General features: G+C 40.4%; 1 protein-coding gene across 1 annotated transcript; it reads left to right on the forward strand.

Annotated features, from left to right (window-relative positions):
* Positions 1–1,016: 1,016 nt before the first annotated feature.
* Positions 1,017–23,435, forward strand: LOC118817805 (pyruvate kinase PKM-like). The gene is given in 12 exon segments (XM_036584744.1): positions 1,017–1,125; positions 11,415–11,599; positions 11,813–11,904; positions 14,663–14,764; positions 14,766–14,795; positions 15,081–15,267; positions 15,440–15,710; positions 15,836–15,986; positions 17,130–17,282; positions 19,031–19,197; positions 20,965–21,146; positions 22,166–23,435. Coding segments are annotated over 11 exon segments (1,599 nt in total). The 5' UTR covers positions 1,017–1,125; positions 11,415–11,442; the 3' UTR covers positions 22,273–23,435.
* Positions 23,436–23,567: the final 132 nt, after the last annotated feature.

A 23,567-nucleotide genomic window follows, 5' to 3' on the forward strand; every position in this document is an offset into this window, starting at 1 on the left:
GTTTACATAGAAGCACGTTCAGTTCGATTCCATTACATAGAGTTTCTAGTGTACCGCTTTTTATAACGGCCATAGTGGCATCGCAGATTTACAGGAGTTCACCAGTGACTGAATGTTCAAAGTCAGAGTCAGGAAAATAAAATATCTGGTGATGTACTGGTTATACTTTTATGATAATATCTTCACTCCCTGTAAGACTGTTGTGATACTTGTGGAATATCCTGTAATAAACTATACATTTCTATACTAATTTACTATCAGGTTCCTATAGAAATCCCATATAAATCTCTATGGTATTACTACAATTCTTTTTTTAAATGACTCCTTGTTTCTGGCTGCCTTACACTTATACTGAAAAACCCACCAAGTTCACATGTTCAGCATCCTGCTGGATATACAGTGGAATGCAGAAGTCAAAAGTTTTAACACCCCCAGTTAAATTACATAGGTGTTTTTTTTAATTACACGTCCTCTACAGGGAACATACTTAAATATGACATTTTCTCTGCTAATTTTAGTGCATAATGCATAATTTCTATGTATTTACCGAGTTTAACACACTGGAAATGATATATACGGCCTTAAATTTACCACTACTTTGCCCACGTCACTGTTTTTCAAATATTTTGACCAGGGACCCTCACAGCTGTTTGTGCGCGCAATAATTCAGGAACATCACGACACAATGTTGCTGTGTCATTTGGTTATTTAAGTTATTTCATAAAGTCTTTTATGAATACGAGCAACTCATCCTCATCCTCCCTGCTGGTGCAGAGCATCACTCCGACCTTGTTTGCTGGTTGGCCAGCTAAAGGACCGCACTACTTCTTTTTTTTCTGCCACAGATATTACTCCACTTGCGAAAAGCAGAGCAGACAGTGAGTTCTTTTTAGTTCTTTTTCTTGGTATAAATTAAGTTTAAACTAATTTATTGGAGAGGATTTATATTATATGTTGGCCGTTCGATGTATTTTTTGCGTGTACTTTAATCGTAAACACGTGGTGCTACATTTCCTCCGCGCAAGAACACTGTCCGAAAGTAGTGCCGGTGGGTTTGTTGGATCACCTTCAAGCGCATGCGCGGCAGCAGCGCATCTTTCACTCCAGCACGGTCACTTGGTGGAGGTAAGCAGGAAAGACCTTCCTAACCATCATTATCTGCACTTAAACTTATAAATTCACTTCTTTGGCGTGGTAGCGATGGGTATCTTTCTGTGTAGTAAGACTGATCTTGTTTTGATAAGTCGATTAAAAACGCGAGCTCTTAAAAGAAAGGTGTGTGTTTGACCCCTGGCTTATGACTTTCACATTTGATGTTAGTGATTCTGCCTGCGCGGTGATTCATTAAGAAAAAGGACAGACTGTTAGTGTTTTGTACCAAGATCTCCAACCTTGCTGGCTGTTTGGAGAGGGGAGACCAGCCGGCTGCATCCAGATGACTGTTTCCTGGCCTGCGTGCTAACATTAGCCAACCTGCTTCTTCAGTGCGATGGCCTCTTCCGCAGTGTTGAAGAGACCGCATGGTTTTGCGCAGTTTTTAGTTGAGTGCCGCACTAACGTTATACAGAAAATTCAGCCACTGCCGGCATCGAAAGGTGTGGTCAGCTCTCTAAACATTACATTCCAGTCGTTTGGCTGCTTTCCACTGGTTTGCTTGTACATGTCTCATTTTTCCTCCTGCTCTCCGCTGGGGGAAAAGTGGCGCAGAGTGAACGTGACTTCAAGCATATCCGCCGCACTGCATCTGCGCCGCTCACCTAGCCCTGCGCACTAGTTCACCTAACATAAGCATCCTTCTGTTAAAAGATCACGATTGCAGTCTGGATAGCTTAGAAAAAAACTGTATTAAGCAGTTTAATTAGTCATTTCAATATTAATTATTTATACTAACGGAATGCCCTTGGTTATGTAAACCTGTGATGTCAATTATATATTATGTTTCTCTTTCGTTGTTTCTGGGTTATATGTGCAGAACTGGGGTTTGCAGTGTATTCTAGCAGGCCTGTGTCTTTGACTGCAGTCTGCTGTCCCTTCAGTAGAGATGCAGTGGCCTAGCCCTGGTCTTTGGAAACCCACACATTTTCCATTGACTTAACTGACTGTTCATCAGTACTAGGCCTTAGATATATTCAGTACTTTTATGGTACCTACTGAATAGCTTCAGTAATCATAAATAATTAATGCCATTCAAAACCAAATTTCACTAATTTAATTATATCAATTAGCCAAAAAGCACTACAACCATAACCTAGACTGCTGATTGGCTGTCTAATTATAATTTGTATGCGTACTGTTTACTTCAGTGCTTTTTGAGAACCTCATGCAGAACCTCATTCATTTTGCGTTTAAGCCACACCCACTTTTGATTTGTAATTTAAAAGAAAGCACTGACCAAAGTATCACTCAGGAATGGGTATCCAAGTCAAGATATTTGTATTTAAAAAGGTCTCGAGATATTGAAAAAAATATAATACCCAGCTGTAATCATTCTAACCTCAAATCAGATCTTTTTTAGAATATAAATCAAGCTTAAAGAAGGTCACATGTTTTCTAACATGCTTGGGAAACACTATGAGTAATAATGATAAATAAATGAAAACATAAATACATTTTGTTGTTATTATTTGCTGATGCCAAAATCTGAGCCCTCAGGCCTGGATTTCACACCTGCCTTCAGAGCAGAGTTAAGCACTGCTGTCTTTGTCTCTGTGGGCAGGGAAAGCACGTTATTATGTAATTGGCTCTGTTGGCTCCTCAGAGTGCGAGGGAGGAAGCAGAACACACTTCCACCCAGCTATACAAACACACACTCAGACAGATTTATTAAAGAAGTGTGCTTTTCCGGTAGCTGTGGGTGTTGGTGCTTTGAAGAACAAACTACATGTTCAAGAAAAGGACTGATGTTCCTGCTAAATGTTTCAGAATGGCAGTTTGGGCCCGAATGTGCTGTTGAAAAATTCCCTTTCAGTGAAAGCAGCATTTCAAAATCCACCACTAAAGCAAACGCAGGTGCAGTAAGTCAGTTACTTAGAGGAAATGTAGCACGTGTACCTCTGCAGTGACTCAAATCGGTCAATTCAGCCCAAGGTGGGGAGTGCCATTGAGTAGGTGTTAGTCATTGTAATGACAGAGTGGTGGAGAGAACAGAGAATGAATGAGGGATAAAATAGTAAAAAATGGAGTTGCGGGTTTCTTCTGGGGGTGCACTGAACTCAGAGTATAAATTCAATATCAGTGGTCTTTTAATAAGCATACTGTAGAGGCTAATAAACCGTAGTGGAGACAGTCATATGTATAGTTTTTTTAGCACTTTGCATAAATTATAGTTCTAGAAGATTGCGCTGTTGCAATATCCTAACCCTCATGACTAAAACACAGTACTGCATGTTGATTGGTCATGTCTGATCATTTATTATCTATCTATTATCTATCAATTAGTATCAGTGCCAGATTGGTACGTCACTAATCTCTCCCTCTGCTTTGACCTTTTGACATTGAGTCTGATGCAGACGTTGTCTTTGCTGCGTACAGGCCCTGTGCTTTCATCAGCTGCAGCAGGGGTGCAGCAGTAGGCCATGCGTTTCAGCTGATCCGTATTTAGAGATGGGACAATGAAAATTCGCTATTATGTCAGCTGAACTAAAATTATCACTGTATTGCTGAGAGACACTGAAAATGCTTCAAAGGCAATAATACATACTGAAATGATTTTACCACAGGTATTGGGTTGATTCTTTGACTTTTTTATTAAACTTCTCATTTCTTGATAACACCCAAATAAACTGCAGTTTAAATATGAATTTTTATACTACAACTGTTTACTGTTTAGGTTATAAAAATACAAGCATTTGTCATTCTTGCTCAGCTTGAAGTTGAAGCAGTAGGCTGTTTACTTCCACCGTCACTTTTTAAAGCCAGCGTGAATCGGAAATCTAAATGATGGAGGGTCTCAGAGTTAGCAAGGAGGGGGTGGTGGGAGGGGGAGGTGAAACGTATTGATATCTGTGGGGGGGGGGTCGCCCAACAACCAGGGGATGGGGTTGTTCTGTGTTAGAGACTACAACCTCTTTGACTTTTAGAACAATCATTTATTCGTTTTATTGCAAGTGTCTATTTGAAGACACATGCAATATATTTCAACCTCAGATTTGGGATTTTAAACTTATTATCGCAGCTGTCATCAATTAGTCTCGTGGTCAGTCGCTTCCCTGTTCAGCTCTGAGCTCTTATGTGGTTTCTGGCAAAATGCACAGCTGTAGCTCACGCAGCCACCCATCTTCAAGAAAACTAAAAGATTTAAGCTGCTCAGTTACTCACTGTAATGCAGTGCTAGATTATTTATTGTTGCCTCTCGACGTTGGTTCTTTAACCAGCATTTTATTATTAGGCCTGACGTTAAAACGCGTCACTGTAGCGTTAGCAACACTGCTGGCAGAAATGTCAAGTCTGTTTAGCAGTTCTCATTCTGGAGATGCAGCTCAAAATGTTGCTTTTTAAAACTGTACTGTCGATGCTGATGCCTATGTCAAAAACATAGAAATTGGGGGGCAAAATCCAAGAAGATTACTGAGAAATGTATTTTTTTTTTTTTATTTCAGTATGGTCCAGTCCAATGCTCATTGCTCACATATATATGTGTGTGTATGTATATATGTATGTATATATGTAATATAATACACGCACACATACACAAATATATATAAATAATTTTTTTTTTGAACATTAATCCCAAAAGATTAAGATCTTTTACTGGTCATATTGGTTATCATACCTGCGTTTCTTTTTAATGATGTGAGGTTATCAAAACCCAGAGACCAACAATAAGAGAATATGTAAAAACAACAATTTTGTCTTCTAAATATGATACAATAAATCCTGTCTAATATGACCAGAAACATGAACAAAGGTTAATAAAAAGGTCATTTTTGACTTTCAGATTCATTGTATGCAGTTGTTAAAATCATAATTTGAAGCTGTATGATTATCAGTGAGTTTAATAGCACTGTACATTATTAAAACTAGTAACTTTCTCAGCCCCTTCCTGAATACAGTAGAGCATCCAGTACCCACCTGTGGGCTCCACCAGATGCCCAGTGTTACATAGCAACAAAGTCATCATACATTTATCACTGCATCTGTGATTCTTCTCTAGCCTAGACTATTATTGGAGGCCCATTGCTAATATTAGTGCCTGTAATGTGATCTAGTTGTGGTGGTCTTGCTTAGCTGTGGTGTTCAGTGCCAAACGGGTTAACATCTCCATTGACTCATGTTGGTCGAGAGCGTTAGGAAAGGCCTGCTCATCGAAAGCAGTTTGTATGTGTATGGCTTGCGTAGTTTATCCTATCTTAAGAGAAGAGGATTTAGCGCTCAGGCCTTCCCGCAGCGTGGAAGAGGCAGGTTAATTTCAGCAGGCCTCAGCAGGGAAAGGGCACTGCTCACACTGGGGCTGCTTCGGAGGTCTCTGCTAGCTGCCAGGTACCTTTATGGGTCACAGAAAGGCAGAAAGATTTACAGGTATGTGTAGAGGTTTATGTGTGAGTCATTGAGATTGTAGGTAGCAGTTATGATTAATCTAGGTCATGTGAGTGGCCTTGGCCTGGAGAACACCCAAGGTTAAAGGGGGGGTGGGGTTTGAAAAGGCCATCTGAGGGTTGGTGCGTGTATAAGGTTATTGGAAAAGGTGTGTACGCGTGTGGTGGTAGGAGAAGATTAATAGACATGCTATAAAGTCAGTGCGGTCCAAAATTCAGGCATGCGTGTGTCAGCTGCATGATGTCATGGTATGGGGGAGCAAAGAGATATGGGTACCATGGAAATGCTGATAAGCTGGATCTGATGACTGATAATGTAGAATTGTCAGCTTGGAGTGTGTTTTGGCTAGGTGGCCGGTAACCTAGTGGCAGGAGTGGTGAGCCAGTAACCAGAAGGTTGTGGGTTTAAATCCTAGGACTGACTGGGTATTCCTGGTTGTGCCCTTGGACATGGCACTAAATGCCCTACTGCCCCAGGTGGTGCTGCTCTGCTGGCAATGCTGCACTGCTCCCAGCCTAGCAGCAAAATGGAAAATGTCCCTTGAAAGATCAATAAAGTACATAACATAAGGAGTGGGCAATGTGGCAAAGATATATAATTGAGATATTTGAACACTTTTTTTATGATATACAAAGCACATATTAGAGACTATAATTCTATCTCTATGATATTTTTAACAGTATTTTTTTTTTCACATTTACATGCAAACTGTTTGTTTCAACCTCAGATTTGGAATCAAACCAGTTTTAATAGCTCTCTTGTCATAAGTTAGCATTATGATCAGTCACATCCCCATTCAGGCTTTGAGCTATTATGGGGTTTCTGGCAAAATACAGTTATATCTATATTATATATACCTATATAATGTAGCCATCCAAATGGTGTAATTGCTTGATGCAGAGCACCTCATGGACCTGGCTTTGAACTCACTCACTCGTGTTTAGCAGACTGAAGATCTTCCACAAGGGGGTGCCATAAGCACTTTTGGTGCTTCACAACAATGACACTGTGTGTCCTAAACAAATATCGAATCGGCATTCTTACTGTGTCTCTACTGCGGTGTGTTCAGCAAAGTTTGTGGTAATATTTTGTCATATTGCCCGCTCCATGTTTTAGCAAGGTAATTCTGAATTCTGTTCTTTTCTTGATGAATGCAATTAACCTTGGTCACATAAGTCATTTGGTAATCGTATAAAGTCATATGCCATTCCTTTTCCAGTCATATCCTTCTCAGCTCTGATGTCTAGTCAGCAGTATTACCTGCTCAACATGCTGCAATCAGCAGTTTTGTTTTAGGGTTGAGTATTTCATCTATCGAATCAAATAACCAGAGATTATTATAAAGGTTATAAAACAGGCACACTGTGTACTTCCAAGTTGCCTCAGTTCCATAATGAAATTGTGCCAGATCCAGATGTCCTGGTGGACCTCATGATGGCTGGAATGAAGACTAGCCTGTGTCCTTGACCAGCGTCATTGAATTAACAAAAGGGCTTTTGTTCGAATGCTTCGCGTTTGGAAACTCCTCAGCGATGGCATTTGCCAGGTTGGCAATGAAAGCTCCCTGAACATAGATAATCAGTACTCTTGTCAGGGCAACAGGCTAATACGCCATGCCCTTGTATCCTGGGTCTCTTGAAGAGCTTCTGCATGCTGTAAACTTTGCCTCCTCATTTCCCCCCCGACTCCATTTAAGAGATGTTCTATAACTTTTTTAGCTCAAGTGAAATGTCAAAGGCTTGAGTGAACCCAAGTGTCAACTTCAGCAGCAGAACTGGTCCAGAAATCATTGCTACTTGATTTTGGTGTTTCTGAACAAGTACTCAAATACTCATTTTCAATACCACCATCAAGACAGTAATACATGCTTTACATTTACTTTAAGGCCATTATTTCGTCTTATATAGTATATGTAGCTGTAGGGCTCTCTCTGTGCATGTGTGTGTCAGATTAGTAACTCAGGTATTTATTGCTATCCATTTCCTGTCAGAATAAGCGTTTCCTCATTTTACTTTGGCTGGGTTACACGCACACCAGGGTGTAGATTTACATCCCTAACTGAGTCAGAGACAAGCAGCGCGCTGTATGTTCGTTCTGATGTGAGATTCCTCACGTACAGCGGCTCACTGACTCAGCCCCCTCGCCCCATCACCGCCCGAACCGCAGTGGAAGGAATAGTGGTTGCCATTGGTAACCACAGACCGTGATGTAAACCTCTCTGAAAATGACTGGCCTTTCGGTCATATGAGGATTTGAATTCAGGGAAGTTGAAAACTGTGTACTAGGTTTGTCCAACCCCACGCACGTTGGGTGCTTTCCCCAGCTTAGAGACACCTCATTCTGCTCACTAATTATGTCAAAGCAGCGGGGACAGCACGCTCTGCAGGCTTCTGAGCTGTAGTATCTACTGCTACTTAAAGGGGAATTCCACCATTTTTTCAAATTTCATTTTATAGATAGATAGATATAGATATCATATGAACACACACACCAAAAAACAGCTATATTTGTATCATACACATTATGACCCCTAGTTCTTATCACCACCACTGTAAAGAATGCTGACTCTAAGTTAGTTTGTCTTTTTTTGGAAATGGTCCCACATGTACATTTGCTTAAATGTTGGAATTTTGCTTAATGTGAAGCACAGTATCAGCTGCTTATGTGAAAGCATTTTCTGTCATTCTTTATCACAAACTCAGTTATGTTTGTAGAAAAAAAAAATTCCAAACTACACATGCCTTATTTGAATATCCGATGCAGTAAAGAAATATGTAGACGTCTTTTTTTATTTATTTTTTTTATTATTATTATTTTATTTATTTATTTTTTTTGTTCAGTCTGACCGAGTAGTTCATCCATATGCCTGATTCGTTGTGGAGGTTTCTGGGTCAGTTCATGACTTTGCGTGTCTTTGTGGGAACAAAGCTGATTGGCTGCGTTTCACCTGAGCTTCACGTGCAGCAGGTACGCAGTGTGTGTGGGTGTGCGTGGCTGAGGACGTGCAGCGCGGTTGCGTGCTGTGGCTAATCTCCTCTCTTACTCTCAGAAAGGCCTTTAAGATGATGAATCCAGGTCACACAGGCTCAGACAAAGAGTGTGTGTGTTGGAGTGTGCATGTGTACGATGTTTTAGAAGAGGAACATTAAATATTTTCATCATATTTTTACTTATAGTTAGCAGCAGCAGCTTCTTACACTGGAGTTATAGTATTTAAGTAAACTATATAATAATAATCATCAACATCTTAAAGTAATATATACTGTTATATGGGCCACACTGCTGTTTAAATTCTTACATTTAAAAAAAAAAATGTTGCTTATTTATATAATATATAAAAATTAAGTGCTACATCAAAAGCAGGAAGAAACTAGCTATTTAGCACAATGTCCTGTGTAATTATGCTACATGTTGGTTTACTTTATTAACTGTCTCACTTTATTAACATCGTCAAATAGCAACACAGATTGTGCTCACCATTGTTTTACATTTATAATTGCTTCAGAAACTCCAAAATGGACTCGCTGCCATTAGATGTACTGGTGCATTTTACACCTCTAGTTCACACATTTAAAACATTTAGTGAAAGCTTCCATGCTGGCTGTATAATGTAACAGGTGAAAAGCTAAACCACCGTTGGGTCATGCACTGCCCTGTTGGCGGCTCTTCAGACTCTCTTCTGTAACAGCTGTGGTACTGAGCCTCTCTACAGCAGCTCATTCCTGACCTGTGTGACATTCGGCCTTCTGATAAGATACAGTCTGTTGCACTGAATGTAGCTATTACAGGAATCTACAGTACTTTCCAGGATGTTTGAACTTGCACTGTAGTCGTTTTTTGTCCCTGGACACTGCAGTGTGCCCTTAACATCAGTGCTGTTCATGCTTAGTTGTAGAATTTTTCTTAATGATGATCTTTTATGGTAGGATGGATGCCATAAAGATATCTGTAGGTGTCATAGGAGCAAAAAAGCTTTGTCTGCATTTCTGTCTCGCATGCGGTCTTTGTGTTCAGTCCTCACCCTCTCTCTTAACGATACAAGCTCTTAACAATAATAATAATAATAATAATAATAATTTTTCCTATTTCAGATGCTTAAGTAAACCTTGTTTTGTAGGTTAATAGTGGGTTATTATTCAGGGATGTCCCTTTACCTTTTAAGAAGTACATTTTCAACAACTACAATAAATCTGAAATATTTTATTATGTAAAATACTAAAAGCAAAACTGAACAATAAATAGATGAACCTGTGTCAGTATTGCTTTCTAACAGTAGCGCTGCAGGCCTGGTTAAAGCGAAGGTAAATGTTGTTTCATGTCTAAATTTCTACAGTTTTGTTTCTTATTGGGCAGCTTTCTGTTCAAATTTCTTATTCCATCTTAAATGGTACAGCAGTTACAAAGCATGAGAAATCAACTTCTGCACCATTTAAGGTGGACCGGAAAATGAGAATAAGAAGCAATCCTCAGCTTCGTCCACTGTCTCCTGTGTGCAGCCTGTGTTCTTGTTCTTCCAATCGTCAGACACTGCTGAGATTTAGAAAATATTACAGTTGTTCATGCTTCACTACCAGCTGGTCCACAGCTTTTTTCATGGACAAGGTCCTGATGGCAGCATTGTCTGACACAGCTGGCCAAGTATGGTGGCTTCTCAGGTGGTACGAAAGGAGACAGAAGCGACTGGTCAGATGTCCATGTTAGGCTTAAGCAGACCCCAAAAGACCAGACATTCATTTATATCCGCTGCCGCGAAGCGGAGGAGCACCAGGAGGCTCTGCGGCGGTTTCATTTCTATATGAAGCATCCTTGACGGAGCTGTTCAGCTAAAGACACTGACGTTATTTTTTTTTTTTCCCTTATTTTCATAAAATGTACCTCCTCTCCTTTGTTTTTATTTATTTATTTTTTAAACTAAGTAAGGCAGTCTCGCACTACTGATTGTCACGTACTATTGTCCCAGAATGTATTGAGAGAATAGCACTAAGGAACCTGACCCTGTTCATATGGTTTCTAATGTTGCGCACAGGGTGAGACTAACAGGACTAAGTGAGAGCAAAAGTCTGTTCTTAGTCTGTGCAGAACGTTACGATCTTGAACTTTGGAGGAATAATTATAATCTGGTTCTGCCTGAAGCTTGCGGAAGTGTATAACTTCCTGTTTTTCCCCCTCCCTGTCGGTCCTTTTATTGCACCAGAAAGGATGATTTTACACAACATCTCACTGTAGTTACCACAGAGTGGGTTTATTTATGTTACAACAGGAACTGAAGCCCATATATTAGAGTTGGCGTGGTGGTAATGGTTTAGATTTGGTGGTATGCTTTGAGCCATAGAGTGTTTTGGGTGGTCTTGGTTTTTTTTCAGGAGTCTCATGTATCAAATGGTCTTTTGTCCCCCCCTGTTGACCAATAAAGCTGAGATTTTGATATATAATATGCATTCACTGCTTTTGTATGTTTTGTGATTCCCTAAGTGTAGGTAGCCTTCAAATAAACTATTACTGCATTTTCCAAGTGCGGCTGCCAGCAAGCTTGTGTGACTCACAGGAAAACACACAAGAAGTTAAACCAGTACTGCGAAACTGTTAGTTTTGAAATACGGATCTGTGCACAAAAACCCTTTATTCATTTAAAATAAATAAATTTCACATAGATTACACGATTGTAATCGTTAATTAGCAATGAAATGCTAAGTGGTCCTAACTTTACTGAGTATATGGGAACTATTTTAAGTGTCTGGTATATGTCAACTTATAACATGATGCAGTTATTGTGGCTCTGAACGAATCGTTTGGCCCTGTGCGTGACCACCAACATTTATTAAACCAGTCTATGCCATTTTACATGTACCTCTCTCTCTCTCTCTCTGCCTCTGCTATAGGACTTTACCTGCCAACTCTGCTTTCACCATGCCCCACTCAAAGGCTCAGGATATGGGCACTGCCTTCATCCAGACCCAGCAGCTCAACGCTGCCATGGCTGACACCTTCCTGGAGCACATGTGCCTGTTGGACATCGACTCTGAACCCACCACTGCCCGCAACACTGGCATCATCTGCACCATTGGTCAGTACTAATAGGCTTAAGTAGCTAACTTTTTTTATTGCTTTCTTTAGGTTTTGACTATGGTGGTGGTGGTGAAAGCATGTATATGGCTCCAATCATATATATATATATATATATATATATATATATATATATATATATATATATATATATATATATATATATAGCTCGACATTCTTTGCATGCACATACATGTATGTTTTCTTGCCACAGGGCCAGCCTCCCGCTCAGTTGAAACGCTGAAGGAGATGATCAAGTCTGGAATGAACATCGCTCGCATGAACTTCTCCCATGGTTCACATGAGGTTTGGATTTTTCTTTTCATCTCAGTTTTTCTTTTGACGTAACCAGATACCATAAATCAAGCTTTATATGAACCCAGCAGTACTTCCCTTATGCTTACTGGTCATAGACAGTGTAACAGTGTCGGAGAGAAGCTAATCTAGAGAGTGCTGCCACTATAAATACACTCTCTGTCACTGCTCGGCCAAAGCTTTATCTCTTCTCACCCCCAAAAAAAAACCACTAAACTGTTGGGTAAAGAGTGAGCCCGAGTGACCTCTGTTTCAGTCATGGTGTGAAGTGGATTCTGCCTTATCTGTTCTGAACCAGTCACTTGCTGCTTTGGTATAGCACCCTCATACAATTCAGAAACATGTGGCCAGCAAGGAATACTGTAGGTCCTGAAGGACATGAACGTTGTGTGACCAATACTCATTCAACAATAAAAATTGTTTTAGTTAAACAGTTCTTAAATGACTGTCATTTGTCAAAAGTGAGTTGTCAAAGGTGATTGTCGGTTCTCAGTTGTCACAATTTCTACATTTAAATAAATAGCAGACACTCTAAACTTATACATATGTTATTAATTAGATTTATTACCTTTAAAATAGGCATTCAATAATAATAATAATATAAAAAATATAATTATTAAATAATACATAAACTTCTCCTGGAGGTGAAGACATGTAGGCTAGCATAACGGAGGGGAAAAAGTCGACATCCGTATACAATGACTTTAATCTGTTTGACTGAATGAAGGTATAAATGTTAATACAGTATTTTTTTATGTCTTTGTAAAATAGACTGTAGAGACTATATTGTTCTTCCATGTACATTTCAGTGGGTTAGCCAAGCTGCTGCTTCTTAGCATGTCTGCTCAGTGCTCAGTGCACAGCATGTTATTTTGAATGAAACAGATTTATTTTAAGGGGGTTTGTCATGTAGCATGGACCAAGCGTTTTCAAACAGTATGTATAACCAAAAAACAATAATTCTAAAATCGCACAGTGAATGTCTGGCTTTTGAGGACATACAACAGCTCAACCAGTCAAAAAGACTTCAACAACACACAACGTGCGCTCGTGGAAATAGCCTAGAGTGTGGTTCCTGCTGTTACTGTGCTGTTGGGATGGATGAGGAGCATGAGAACAAAACTATGAAACATAGTTTACTTACAGCTGTACTGAAGCTTTTGTTATAGAACAAAACCCACTGTTCTCCACTGCAACACTAATCGATCCAAGGTAACTAATGTAGCATAGCTAGCTGATGCGTGTCGTTTAATCAGCTCCATTTTAATAATTTAATTAAAGTACAATGCACTCATTTACACTAACAGCTACTTCATTCTAAGTATGTAATAGAAAACGTACTCAGATTGTACTGTCTTTAAATGGCAGTCAATGTGGGCGAAAATTAGATTTTCTGATACTTGATATTTTCAATGATGCATATCAATTCTCAGAAAAAAAGACTGATAAGTTGAGACAGACACAATGTGGCATTTGTGCTACAATTACGATGCTACTAAAAACTGAGTACAATGAATGTCTCATATTGCACAACGCTACATCCGATTAAGCAGGGCTAATATGATCTCTTGGACAACACTGTACAATACAGACAGATGTGCTGCTAAGGATCCTCTTTTTAATGAAATACGCAGGTTGGTCAGTTTTCCGTACTGCTTATACCCACAGTATGCTCAGAGTAGTTGTTATGTAAACTATCATAATGATATCATTTCATCATATCACCCACCCCTACCTGCACTATGCTTGTGTTTCTGGTAAACAGAAGCATCTTCTGCCAACGTTCTTGACTTTGTTGGTGAGATCATCTTGATTACTCTTAGTCAAGTTTATGTAGGTGATGTAACGGACAGAAAGTCTTGCCAGTCATTAATGGACCTAATTCAGGTCTCAGGCCGCCAGATAGTGATGTTGATAACCTCACAGTACAAAAGTGTTTTCCATGCACCTGGATGGCTTTTGCTCTTTAAATGGTTTGTGCTGATTTATCACTGTTATCCACATCGAGTGGACACTCTTTTGGCTTTCATTTGTCATCCAACCTTCATCCAATCGTCAACACTAGCCAGTATCTACACTTTAAATAACATTTAAATGTTATCTTCTCACTAAGTGTTATTTAACTGCTTCAGCACTAATTACATGGGTGTACTAGACGTAGCTGTGCTTGTCTAGGCTGACTGAGTTTATAATACCGGGTTGGCATTGTGTTGACAGTAAATGACCTGATATGGCATGACACTTTGAACCTACCCAGGTGCTCATGACCTAACCCAAACCTTTCAGGGCTGATGTGCAAAGACTTTTGGCCGTCAGGTGAACTGACAGTGGCAGTTTACATTGGCAAAGCACAATAAAAGTCTGAGTTATCTAAATGGAGCTATTTAGATTGAACACAATGTTATGAGAATTGACCATGAGCAATGAAGTACATTTGGACAGTTATGTCACAGTCCTGTGTACTTTATATAGAATTTTGACCACTTTCTTTTACTAACCTACAACTTTGGGCCACTGATACAACACTTTTCTGACCGATACCCGTTTTAAGGAGTTAAAAATGTAGACAACTGATATTGGCCAGTGTGAATTAATATCATCTAAAGTTTAGCAGAGTCCAGTAGTTTTAGGTAAACGGTAGATTACTGACTCATAAAGCTGAGAACTGTCAAATATGATTTCCTATTTTCAGTGAGTCGATTCTCGGTTCTGTGTAACCCTGGTACTGACCAAGTTCTCTGTGTTACAGTACCACGGTGAGACCATAAAGAATGTCCGTGAGGCGTGTGAGAGCTTTGAGCCTGGCAGCATTCACTACCGCCCTATTGGCATCGCTCTGGACACCAAGGGTCCCAGAGATCAGAACCGGACTCATCAAGGGGGTAAGAACATTAAAGTAAACTCTTACTTACAGGAAACCCTATAAAAGCTATAGGAAATTTTGCAATGATTGTCTGGGGATGATATTATTTTATACAGTTTTATACAGTTCAGTTATTGTTTTTCTGGTCAATATGTAAAATTTGAAAGCTTTTATGTCCTTCATTATAAGGTGCTTTTATATAACATTATTTCTTAGGGTCATATTTACAGCAGTATGTTAATTTTATATTACTGTTTTTATAATTCGGTCTGACTTTAACCTTTCCATATATATCTCATGGCAGAGTGGCACCGCTGAGGTGGAGCTGAAGAAGGGCAACAAGATCAAGGTGACCCTGGACGATTCCTACATGGAGAACTGTGATGAGGACGTCCTGTGGCTGGACTATAAGAACATCACTAAGGTTGTGGAGGTGGGCAGCAAGGTCTATATTGACGATGGACTCATCTCTCTCCAAGTCCAAGAAATTGGTGAGCAGGAAGTTTAGATTATTCCTTATCAATAAGGAATTGTAAATTTACAAATAAGGTGAAGTGCAACGTAATTAGACAGCACCTGTGTCCAGTAATGAATCCAAATGACTATGCACACCTTTTTATCCATCAAGAAATGTTATGGTACTTTCTCTCCTGTTTCTCCTAGGCTCTGACTACCTGCTCTGTGAGATTGAGAATGGGGGTTCTCTGGGCAGCAAGAAAGGTGTAAATTTGCCTGGAGCAGCTGTGGATCTGCCCGCTGTGTCTGAGAAGGACATCAAGGATCTGCAGTTTGGAGTGGACATGGGAGTGGACATGGTCTTCGCTTCATTCATCCGCAAAGCAGCTGACGTTCATGCGGTCAGGAAGGTGCTGGGAGAAAAGGGCAAGAACATCAAAATCATCAGCAAGCTGGAGAACCATGAGGGAGTCCGTAGGTGAGAGGCACAACACCACCACTGTACCACATATGCGGCTTTCATGATCTCTTTGTCAAGGTTTTTGTTATTCAGCTTGTTTATTTTTGTATTGGTGATTATTATGAAATTAATGTTCCCTGCAGGTTTGATGAGATCTTGGAGGCCAGTGATGGCATCATGGTTGCCCGTGGAGACCTGGGTATTGAGATCCCCACAGAGAAGGTCTTCCTTGCTCAGAAGATGATGATTGGACGCTGCAATAGAGCTGGCAAGCCAGTCACCTGTGCAACACAGGTCAGGTGTCTGTTTTTCATTTTTTCTTTTCTTTTCTTTCAGTGGTCAGCCACAAGAGTTCCTTTGTGTGCCAGAGTGCAAAAAGAGGGCAGGGGAAACCTTGACTGATTTAGGTACACAGGGGCTGTATAACATGGCTAGAATTATATAGATGTTGGTTAAAACTTATTATTATAATAAGTTATTATAATATTATATTATTATAAACTGCACATTGCAGTTTGTTTTGTTCAGATTGCTTCGTCCTAGCGAGAGTCATTACAGAATATTTGGGGCCTCTTTCGAGTGAATCTCCCTGTATTTCAGACATACTACCTACTACCCCACATCCAGTGGTAGTAGTAGAGGAAAAGTAATTTTCAACATTAACTGTGAACATCCTATTGCTTTGGTAAGTAGGTAAATCGTAGGCTTAGGTAAATCTGAACCAGTCTACATAGAGCAGTCTTAGACCAGCCATGAGTTTAAGATGTTTAATGAGGATGCCATGGTCGACAGTGTCAAAGGCAGTGCTAAGGTCTAGCATCATCTTTTTTCAGATCAATGGCCAGCAATAAGTCATTTGTATCTTTTAGCAAAGCAGACTCTGTGCTATCAAGAGCTTTAAAACCAGGCTGAAATGTTTAAATGTGACATCAGCTAAGAGAAAACAAATTTTTCAAGTGTTTTAGAAAGAAATATCAATTTTGAAACAGACCGAAAGTTACTAAAATATTTGGATTAAGATTGTTTTTTAAGACGAGGCTGAACCGTGGCATGCTTAAAACAATTAGGAATGCTGCCCATGGAGAAGCTTGTGTTTGTTACAAACAACACTGATGTGCATTATCATACTAAATGATAACTGTTCATTTCTAATGCACTGAAAAGAGTTTTTCATATCTTTTCTCAGTTAGTACTTTCGAATTAATGCTGACATCCTGATAGATTTGTTACTTTGGTTTAAAATGTTAAAGATCAAATGATACAAGGGGGACCAGAATGTCTAGCCTTGCTCTTGTGTATATGTGCATCACAGTCAGTTGATCTGATGTTGGAGGTTTTCTTTGATCCATCAAGAGCATGAGAAATACCTCAGACATGACTGTGTAAATATCTCTGCAGAGCTTGTCTGTGAAACTCTCTTCTTGTCCTTGTTTGTAGATGTTGGAGAGCATGATTAAGAAGCCCCGGCCCACACGCGCAGAAGGCAGCGATGTAGCTAATGCAGTTTTGGATGGGGCCGACTGCATCATGCTTAGTGGAGAGACAGCAAAGGGTGACTACCCTCTAGAGGCAGTGCGCACACAGCACATGGTGAGAGCGCCCCCTACTGACACACTTTTTCTTAATTATATATTAAAAAAAATACTGAAGTGTTTTCCATACTAATCTCTGTTTGCAGCATCGGTGGTGAATCTGTCCATTGGCTTCTATTAAGTGTTTTTGAGTTAGTGTTTTTTTTTAATTAATAATACAGGACAACGTCAAATTTATTGTCTCTGTTAACTGACCATATGGTACAAATGCAGCAGACACAGATTAGGTTGGAAAATTGCTGGTGTTGTTTTTTGCTATTTTTACTCTATTATTGTTGATGTTATTTATCCTTGTTCATTTTATGAATGTAATTTTGTGCATTTTTTTAAGCAGTAGGGCCAGTATCAGAACTACATGCTAGGTTAAGGCCTAATAGCAACTGGTAAACATTCTGGGGTTATGAGGAGCTGGCTGCCTTTACTCTCTGTTCACCTTTCACATTTCCCACTAACAAGTATTCTTACCAGAACTCTTTTAGCCTGTTCTACTCCATTTCCTTATTCCTGAGTCGCACTCCCTCAGACTGCTGAGTCACCCACGCAGTCCAGAGGGAAGGGTCAGGACTTCTACCACGTGCATCCTGAGTGCTCCCTTGACCTTGAATGCCCAGTGTTGTTGGGCAAAATAATCTCAAAATAATCTTTGTCTCAATTGTAACTATCCACATTCATTTTTCACTGTGTTACCTAAACAGTGACAGCTTTTCTGTTCTGCATTAGTTTCTGACTTTCTGTCTTACTCTTGCTTTAGCTTCTGTATTTTTCTTTTTTTTCCCCCCTTAGCTCCACTTACCCTTATCTAACAGAATTGTGGTGGGGGGGCACTAACTTCTAATTCGTTAGTGTTTTTAAGATAATTTTGGTGAAACTATTACTTTTAAAGGAATGGTTCACCCAAAATTAATTTCCCTCTTACTCTAAGCGTAGTCGAGTGGCCAACATGTTTATCTGAAATTTTCTTCTTTAGCTTTGCACATATTATTTGTGCATAAATAATATATCTAATAATATAAATAATACATAAATGCATAGTATGCACATCAAATTGTGTAAATTTAGATTTTCTGGTAAACCATTCCTTTAAAGGCAGATCACTCTGTACTTGCTAATAGAGTGTAATAAACATACGTTTTCAGTGGTGGTGTAGTATTTTTGTTGTCATCTGTTTATGGAGATACTAAAAACTCACCACCTCAGCCTTGACTGGGGCTTTAATTGCTCTCTTTCTTTAAGACGTGCATGTTATAATTCTATTCAGCCACAAAGTCTGAACACAAATCTGGTTAATGGTTATGAACGCTTTTCACATGAGGTGGTCATAAAATATGATTGCTGGTGTTTGGCACAAATTATGGGAGGGGAAAAATTACTTCTTGCATGGCTGACTACGTGAAGTGGATCTGAGATGATTTTAACATGTACGTTGTTTTTTGTTTTGCTTATTACTCTGTATTCTGTGATCTAACACTTGCACTAATTCCTTCCTTTCATTCTTCCTGTCTTTCTGCTCCACACCATTCTCCCTCCTCCGTCTTGCCATCCATCTCCTCCTCTCTGTTGCGTCCACTCTTTACCTGCTGTGTCTCTACATCTGCACCAACTTGTCCGCTTCTTTTTCTTTCTTTCTCTCTCTCTCTCTCTCTCTCTCTCTCTCTCTCTCTCTCTCCCCCTCCCTCCCTCCCTCCCTCTCCCTTCTCCTCTCTTCTGCTTGCTGTCTCGTGTGCTGCCTCTGCATGGTGGAATCAGATCGCTCGGGAGGCGGAGGCGGCCATGTTTCACCGGCAGGTGTTTGAGGACCTGCGCCGATGCACCCCTCACTCCACCGACCCTGCTGAGGCTATCGCCATCGGGGCTGTGGAAGCCTCCTTTAAAATCCTCGCCCCCGCTTTCATAGTGCTCACTGGCTCCGGCAGGTAGGACGCAGGCCAGAGGTCGAGAGTCTGTGGAAAGCCAGACAGGGAGCAGAGAGTAGGGACAGGCAGGCAGTGCGAGCGAGAGAGAGAGAGGGAGCCAAATGTTGAACCATGTTTCAGCCCAACAGCAAATTGATCATCCACCACTGATTAAAATGATACCTTTTCAGAGGTATTCGTTAACATAGTGTCATTAATGTGAAGCACCACTATTTCATAGCTCTAAACGTTCATACATTCATTCATGAGATCCTGCTGGTGTGTTTGTCAGTTTTCTCCCTTTCTGTAATGCACACAAAGTGAATTCAGTGCGAATTCACTTCAACCTGCTTAACAGGAGTCATGAGGTGCTTTAAAATAAATAAATAATACTAGTAGTAGTAATTTTTTTTACTGGTGGGACTGGAACATGGAATGTTTGCTTTATCTCTCTCTCTCATTCGCGCACAGTGTGTGAGATGTTGGTGTGACTGAGTATAACCCCTCCCTTCGCCAAATCCACCTTTCTCCACTGGGTTGGCGCTGTCTCCCTTCACATATACTTAGATTGCAAGAGAGGCAGAGGCAGCCATGTTCCATCGACAGCTGTTTGAGGGGCTGAGGCGCGCCTCTAGACTGACCCACGACCCGTCTGAGGCCGTGGCCATCGGCGCCGTTGAGGCCTCCTTCAAGTGCTGTGCCAGCGCTATAATCGTTCTCACCAAGTCGGGAAGGTAAGAGCAGACCAGCCACACAGCTGGGACAGGGCAGGTGGAAATGGCTGAGGCACCTGGTCTGGATGGTCATTCAGGTCCTGACACAGAAGTCATTTAGAGTTAGTATTGCTATTTATACCTATATTATATATACTAGTCACTCCCCAGTTGATATAGTCCATATATGGAAACTAAGCAGCAAAAACAACCCAAGATCCAACTCAATTAACAATTTTTGTGATGTCACGAAAACCACATACATATAACTGGCTATTTAGCCCTTCAGCAGTTTAGCAGTTTAGGCCTGCTTTTTGAATAGGGCACTATACAGCACAGCCAATCTTAGCAGAGCTCATTTACATGTATTAGTCTTAAAGGTGCATCAAAAACAGCAAGTGCAAATACCCTGTTAACAATGAATAAATAAAGGTTGGAAAATAATGATTTAAAAGTGAACTAGGATTGTTTTGTACATAAACCCACACAAATGTTATTAGTGGACCTCAGGGAAAAAATGTAGAGTTTGGGCCTTTTAATGTAAAATTACAGCATGGTGTTTTTTTTTATTATTGCTGGTAATCACAGATGTAAAAAGGTTAATGCTTATTAGATAATGTTAACTCTCTCTCTCTTGCTCTCTCTCTTCCCCCCGAGTGTTTGAGTATAAATCATGTATGGCTGCGTAAGAGGGGAAAACATAGTGGTAGTTGGTCTAGCAGGTTTTCTGCTCCAAGTGTCAACAATCTTTATTATTTTTTCACTGTGATTGTTTGCTGTACTGCTTTGTCCTTGAAATGTATGTGTCTGTATCTGTATGTCTGGGTGAGTTGACTCTTAATTCAGCTGTTGTGGTGTTTTTGTCTTTTTAAATTTTGAATGTAATTTAATTGAATTAAACTTTTGCATGTTAAACATGTAGTAGATATAATCCAAGTACGGTACAGTACAGTGTACTCTGTGACACCAGTAAGAAATGGAACATTTTTTCAGCCATTGCTTTTTACCTCTATTTCTTCTTGGTAGAACCTCCTGACCGTTCAGATTCACTGTAGGATTTTGTGTCTCCACCCAGGTCTGCACACTTGCTCTCTCGGTACCGCCCCCGCGCACCCATCATTGCGGTGACCCGTAATGGACAGACAGCCCGCCAGGCCCACCTGTACCGCGGCATCTTCCCTGTGTTCTACAACAAACCTGCTCATGATGTGTGGGCAGAGGACGTGGACCTCAGAGTCAACTTCGCCATGGAAGTTGGTAAGAGGGCACTAGAGGAGCACTACAAGACCCTGCAGTTTAGGGTTTTCTGTGCTCTGACACACCAGATTCAACTCATGATTCTCGACCAAGCTTAAGCTTTACAAATGTAACCATATAACTCTTGTTACAACTCTTTCTACTCTTTTAACCACAGCCAATTGCTGGAAACCTGAGTAGTTGAGCAGCCTATATAAATAGCACTGTAAATATGTAGTATAGTATTATAATGCAGTGGTATAGTGGTAAGCAGTACTGTTGCCACCGCCAGTGTTAACGCTTGTTGTCATGGTAATTGCTTTATATTCTTGATATCTATGCTTCCTTTACTGAAAACCAGTATTTTTAACGAGACTGATGCCACAACTGTCACAAAGAGGAAAAAAAACGGACCCAAAAAAAAGACCTGAATCATCAAGCTAAGCTTGATGTTAGCTGGATAAACAAGAAACCCTACTTTGTGAAAAAGGCCCCTAAATTAGGTTAAAGAGAACAATGGGTGTCTCACATCAGAATTTCTAAGCAAGCTAGGAAACTTGTATCCAAAGTAATGCATGGATGCCAATAGAAGAATTGATCTGGGATGTGGTTCATTGGCCATATTTGAGATCATGGATCTCATTCATCCATCTAAGTCGTTCAGTGAAATGAGAAATTTCCCAAGGGAGGATTTCCACCAGGCGAAAAACCATACAGCGCACCATGGTGGTAACCCAGGACTAACTCAGTTCTTCTGTAGTTGAAAAAGCTGATCTGAGCTGACTGACTACTATTACTACTTTTTTTGTATTAATTACAGTAGAGTTACTTAATCCTGGTCCTGGAGATCTAGAGAACTTTAGCTCCACACTTTGCTCTAATATTCAGATGCCCCTAAAGGCCTCATTATCTGGATCCAATGTGTTAGATCAGGGTTGGAACTGAACTTTACAGGGTGCTAGATCTCCAAGACCAGGATTGGACATCGATGGTTTAGAGTGTATCTTCCTATTTAACCTACTTTGATTCTTGCTTTTTAGGCAAGGCCCGAGGCTTCTTCAAGTCCGGTGACGTGGTGATCGTGCTGACCGGCTGGCGTCCAGGCTCCGGTTTCACCAACACCATGCGCGTGGTCCCAGTGCCCTAGACATCGTGGGCATGCCCTTCCACTCCTTAATCCATCCACCTATCCTTCCCTGTGTCCTTACATTCCACTTTCCCCCATGCAGGCAGGTTGAGTAGACTGGCACCCCAGCATCAGTAAGGTTTCTACTGCAAAAGGGCCAGTTTTAGCAACAGTTTCTTTCAACACAAAAGTTCTCAGTTGGTTTAATTATACTTGTTTAGTTGCATTCTCCAGTTTTTTTTGGCACATGTGCCAACCTGTTAGTCTTCTATTAATGTTGTGCTCACAAACGACCATGTACATCACTCCTTATGCAAGTTAGGCAGTAGAGCTTTAAGTCTGGGCTGTCTTTCTGCATGTCTGCTTTAGTATGCAGGGTAAGAGAGCTGTACGACAGAGCTACTGTCTTTGTCCTGCAATCGATATTATCCTCCTAGAACACTCCAGTGGCCATAGAGCGAACAGTGGCTCCTCTTACAGCTCTTGCTTCTCCAGTTTCCTTCACCATGACTGAATACAGAGGGACCCATTTGTAACCTTAGCTGTGTCTCTGTGTGCTTTTATTACTCTGTGTGTGCTCTTTCTGCACTGTGCTAGTGTTTGCACTCCTACATCTACTGTAGACAATGTTACATCCTGTATTATACTTGACTTTTGAGTTGTGAAATGTTTGGGTTTTGGGGCAACCAATGCCACAGTATATAACACACATATTTTTTCCTAACCTAAGAGAAAAGAAATGATGTTGGATGCCCATCTTAGTTCTATTCTGCTAATTTGTGTGTTGAGAGTGAGAAAGTAGTTGAAAGCCCTTTTAAGTTTTGTTTAGCATTTGGGTCAAATTTTTGATGGCAATAAAGAGATGACCATCACAGAGTTGGTCAAAGAAAGAGCTGCTTATGTCTGAAAGAATGGAGAGAGATGAACGATCAGGCATGGTCCACCACAATTCTTCCTCCCTTTCTCTCTCTCTCTCCTGCTGTTCCTGTCCTCTTGTGCTCACTCTCTCGCTCGTCTGTCGGCTCCAGTGTAAGTCGAGTGTGTGTGTAGCCTTATATCCGCCTGCTTCTCTGATTGTGACGCTAGGGTTTAGGGTTTAAAGATGTTGAGAAAAAAAAGTGTATCAAACTTGTTGTATTGTTCAAGACCAGATCAATCTATTAAAGAGAAGAGCACTTATCACATCTGTTTGTTGCCTCATTGAAATATCTCACATTCAGATATATTACAAGTCAAACATTTAAATGGAGCTAGCACAATATACACTGTAATTCTACACAAGTTCATTTGTCTCCAGAGTCAATACGATATACTAC

Source organism: Colossoma macropomum, unplaced genomic scaffold, assembly GCF_904425465.1.
Source record: "Colossoma macropomum unplaced genomic scaffold, Colossoma_macropomum, whole genome shotgun sequence".
NCBI classification, from domain to species: Eukaryota; Metazoa; Chordata; class Actinopteri; order Characiformes; family Serrasalmidae; genus Colossoma; species Colossoma macropomum.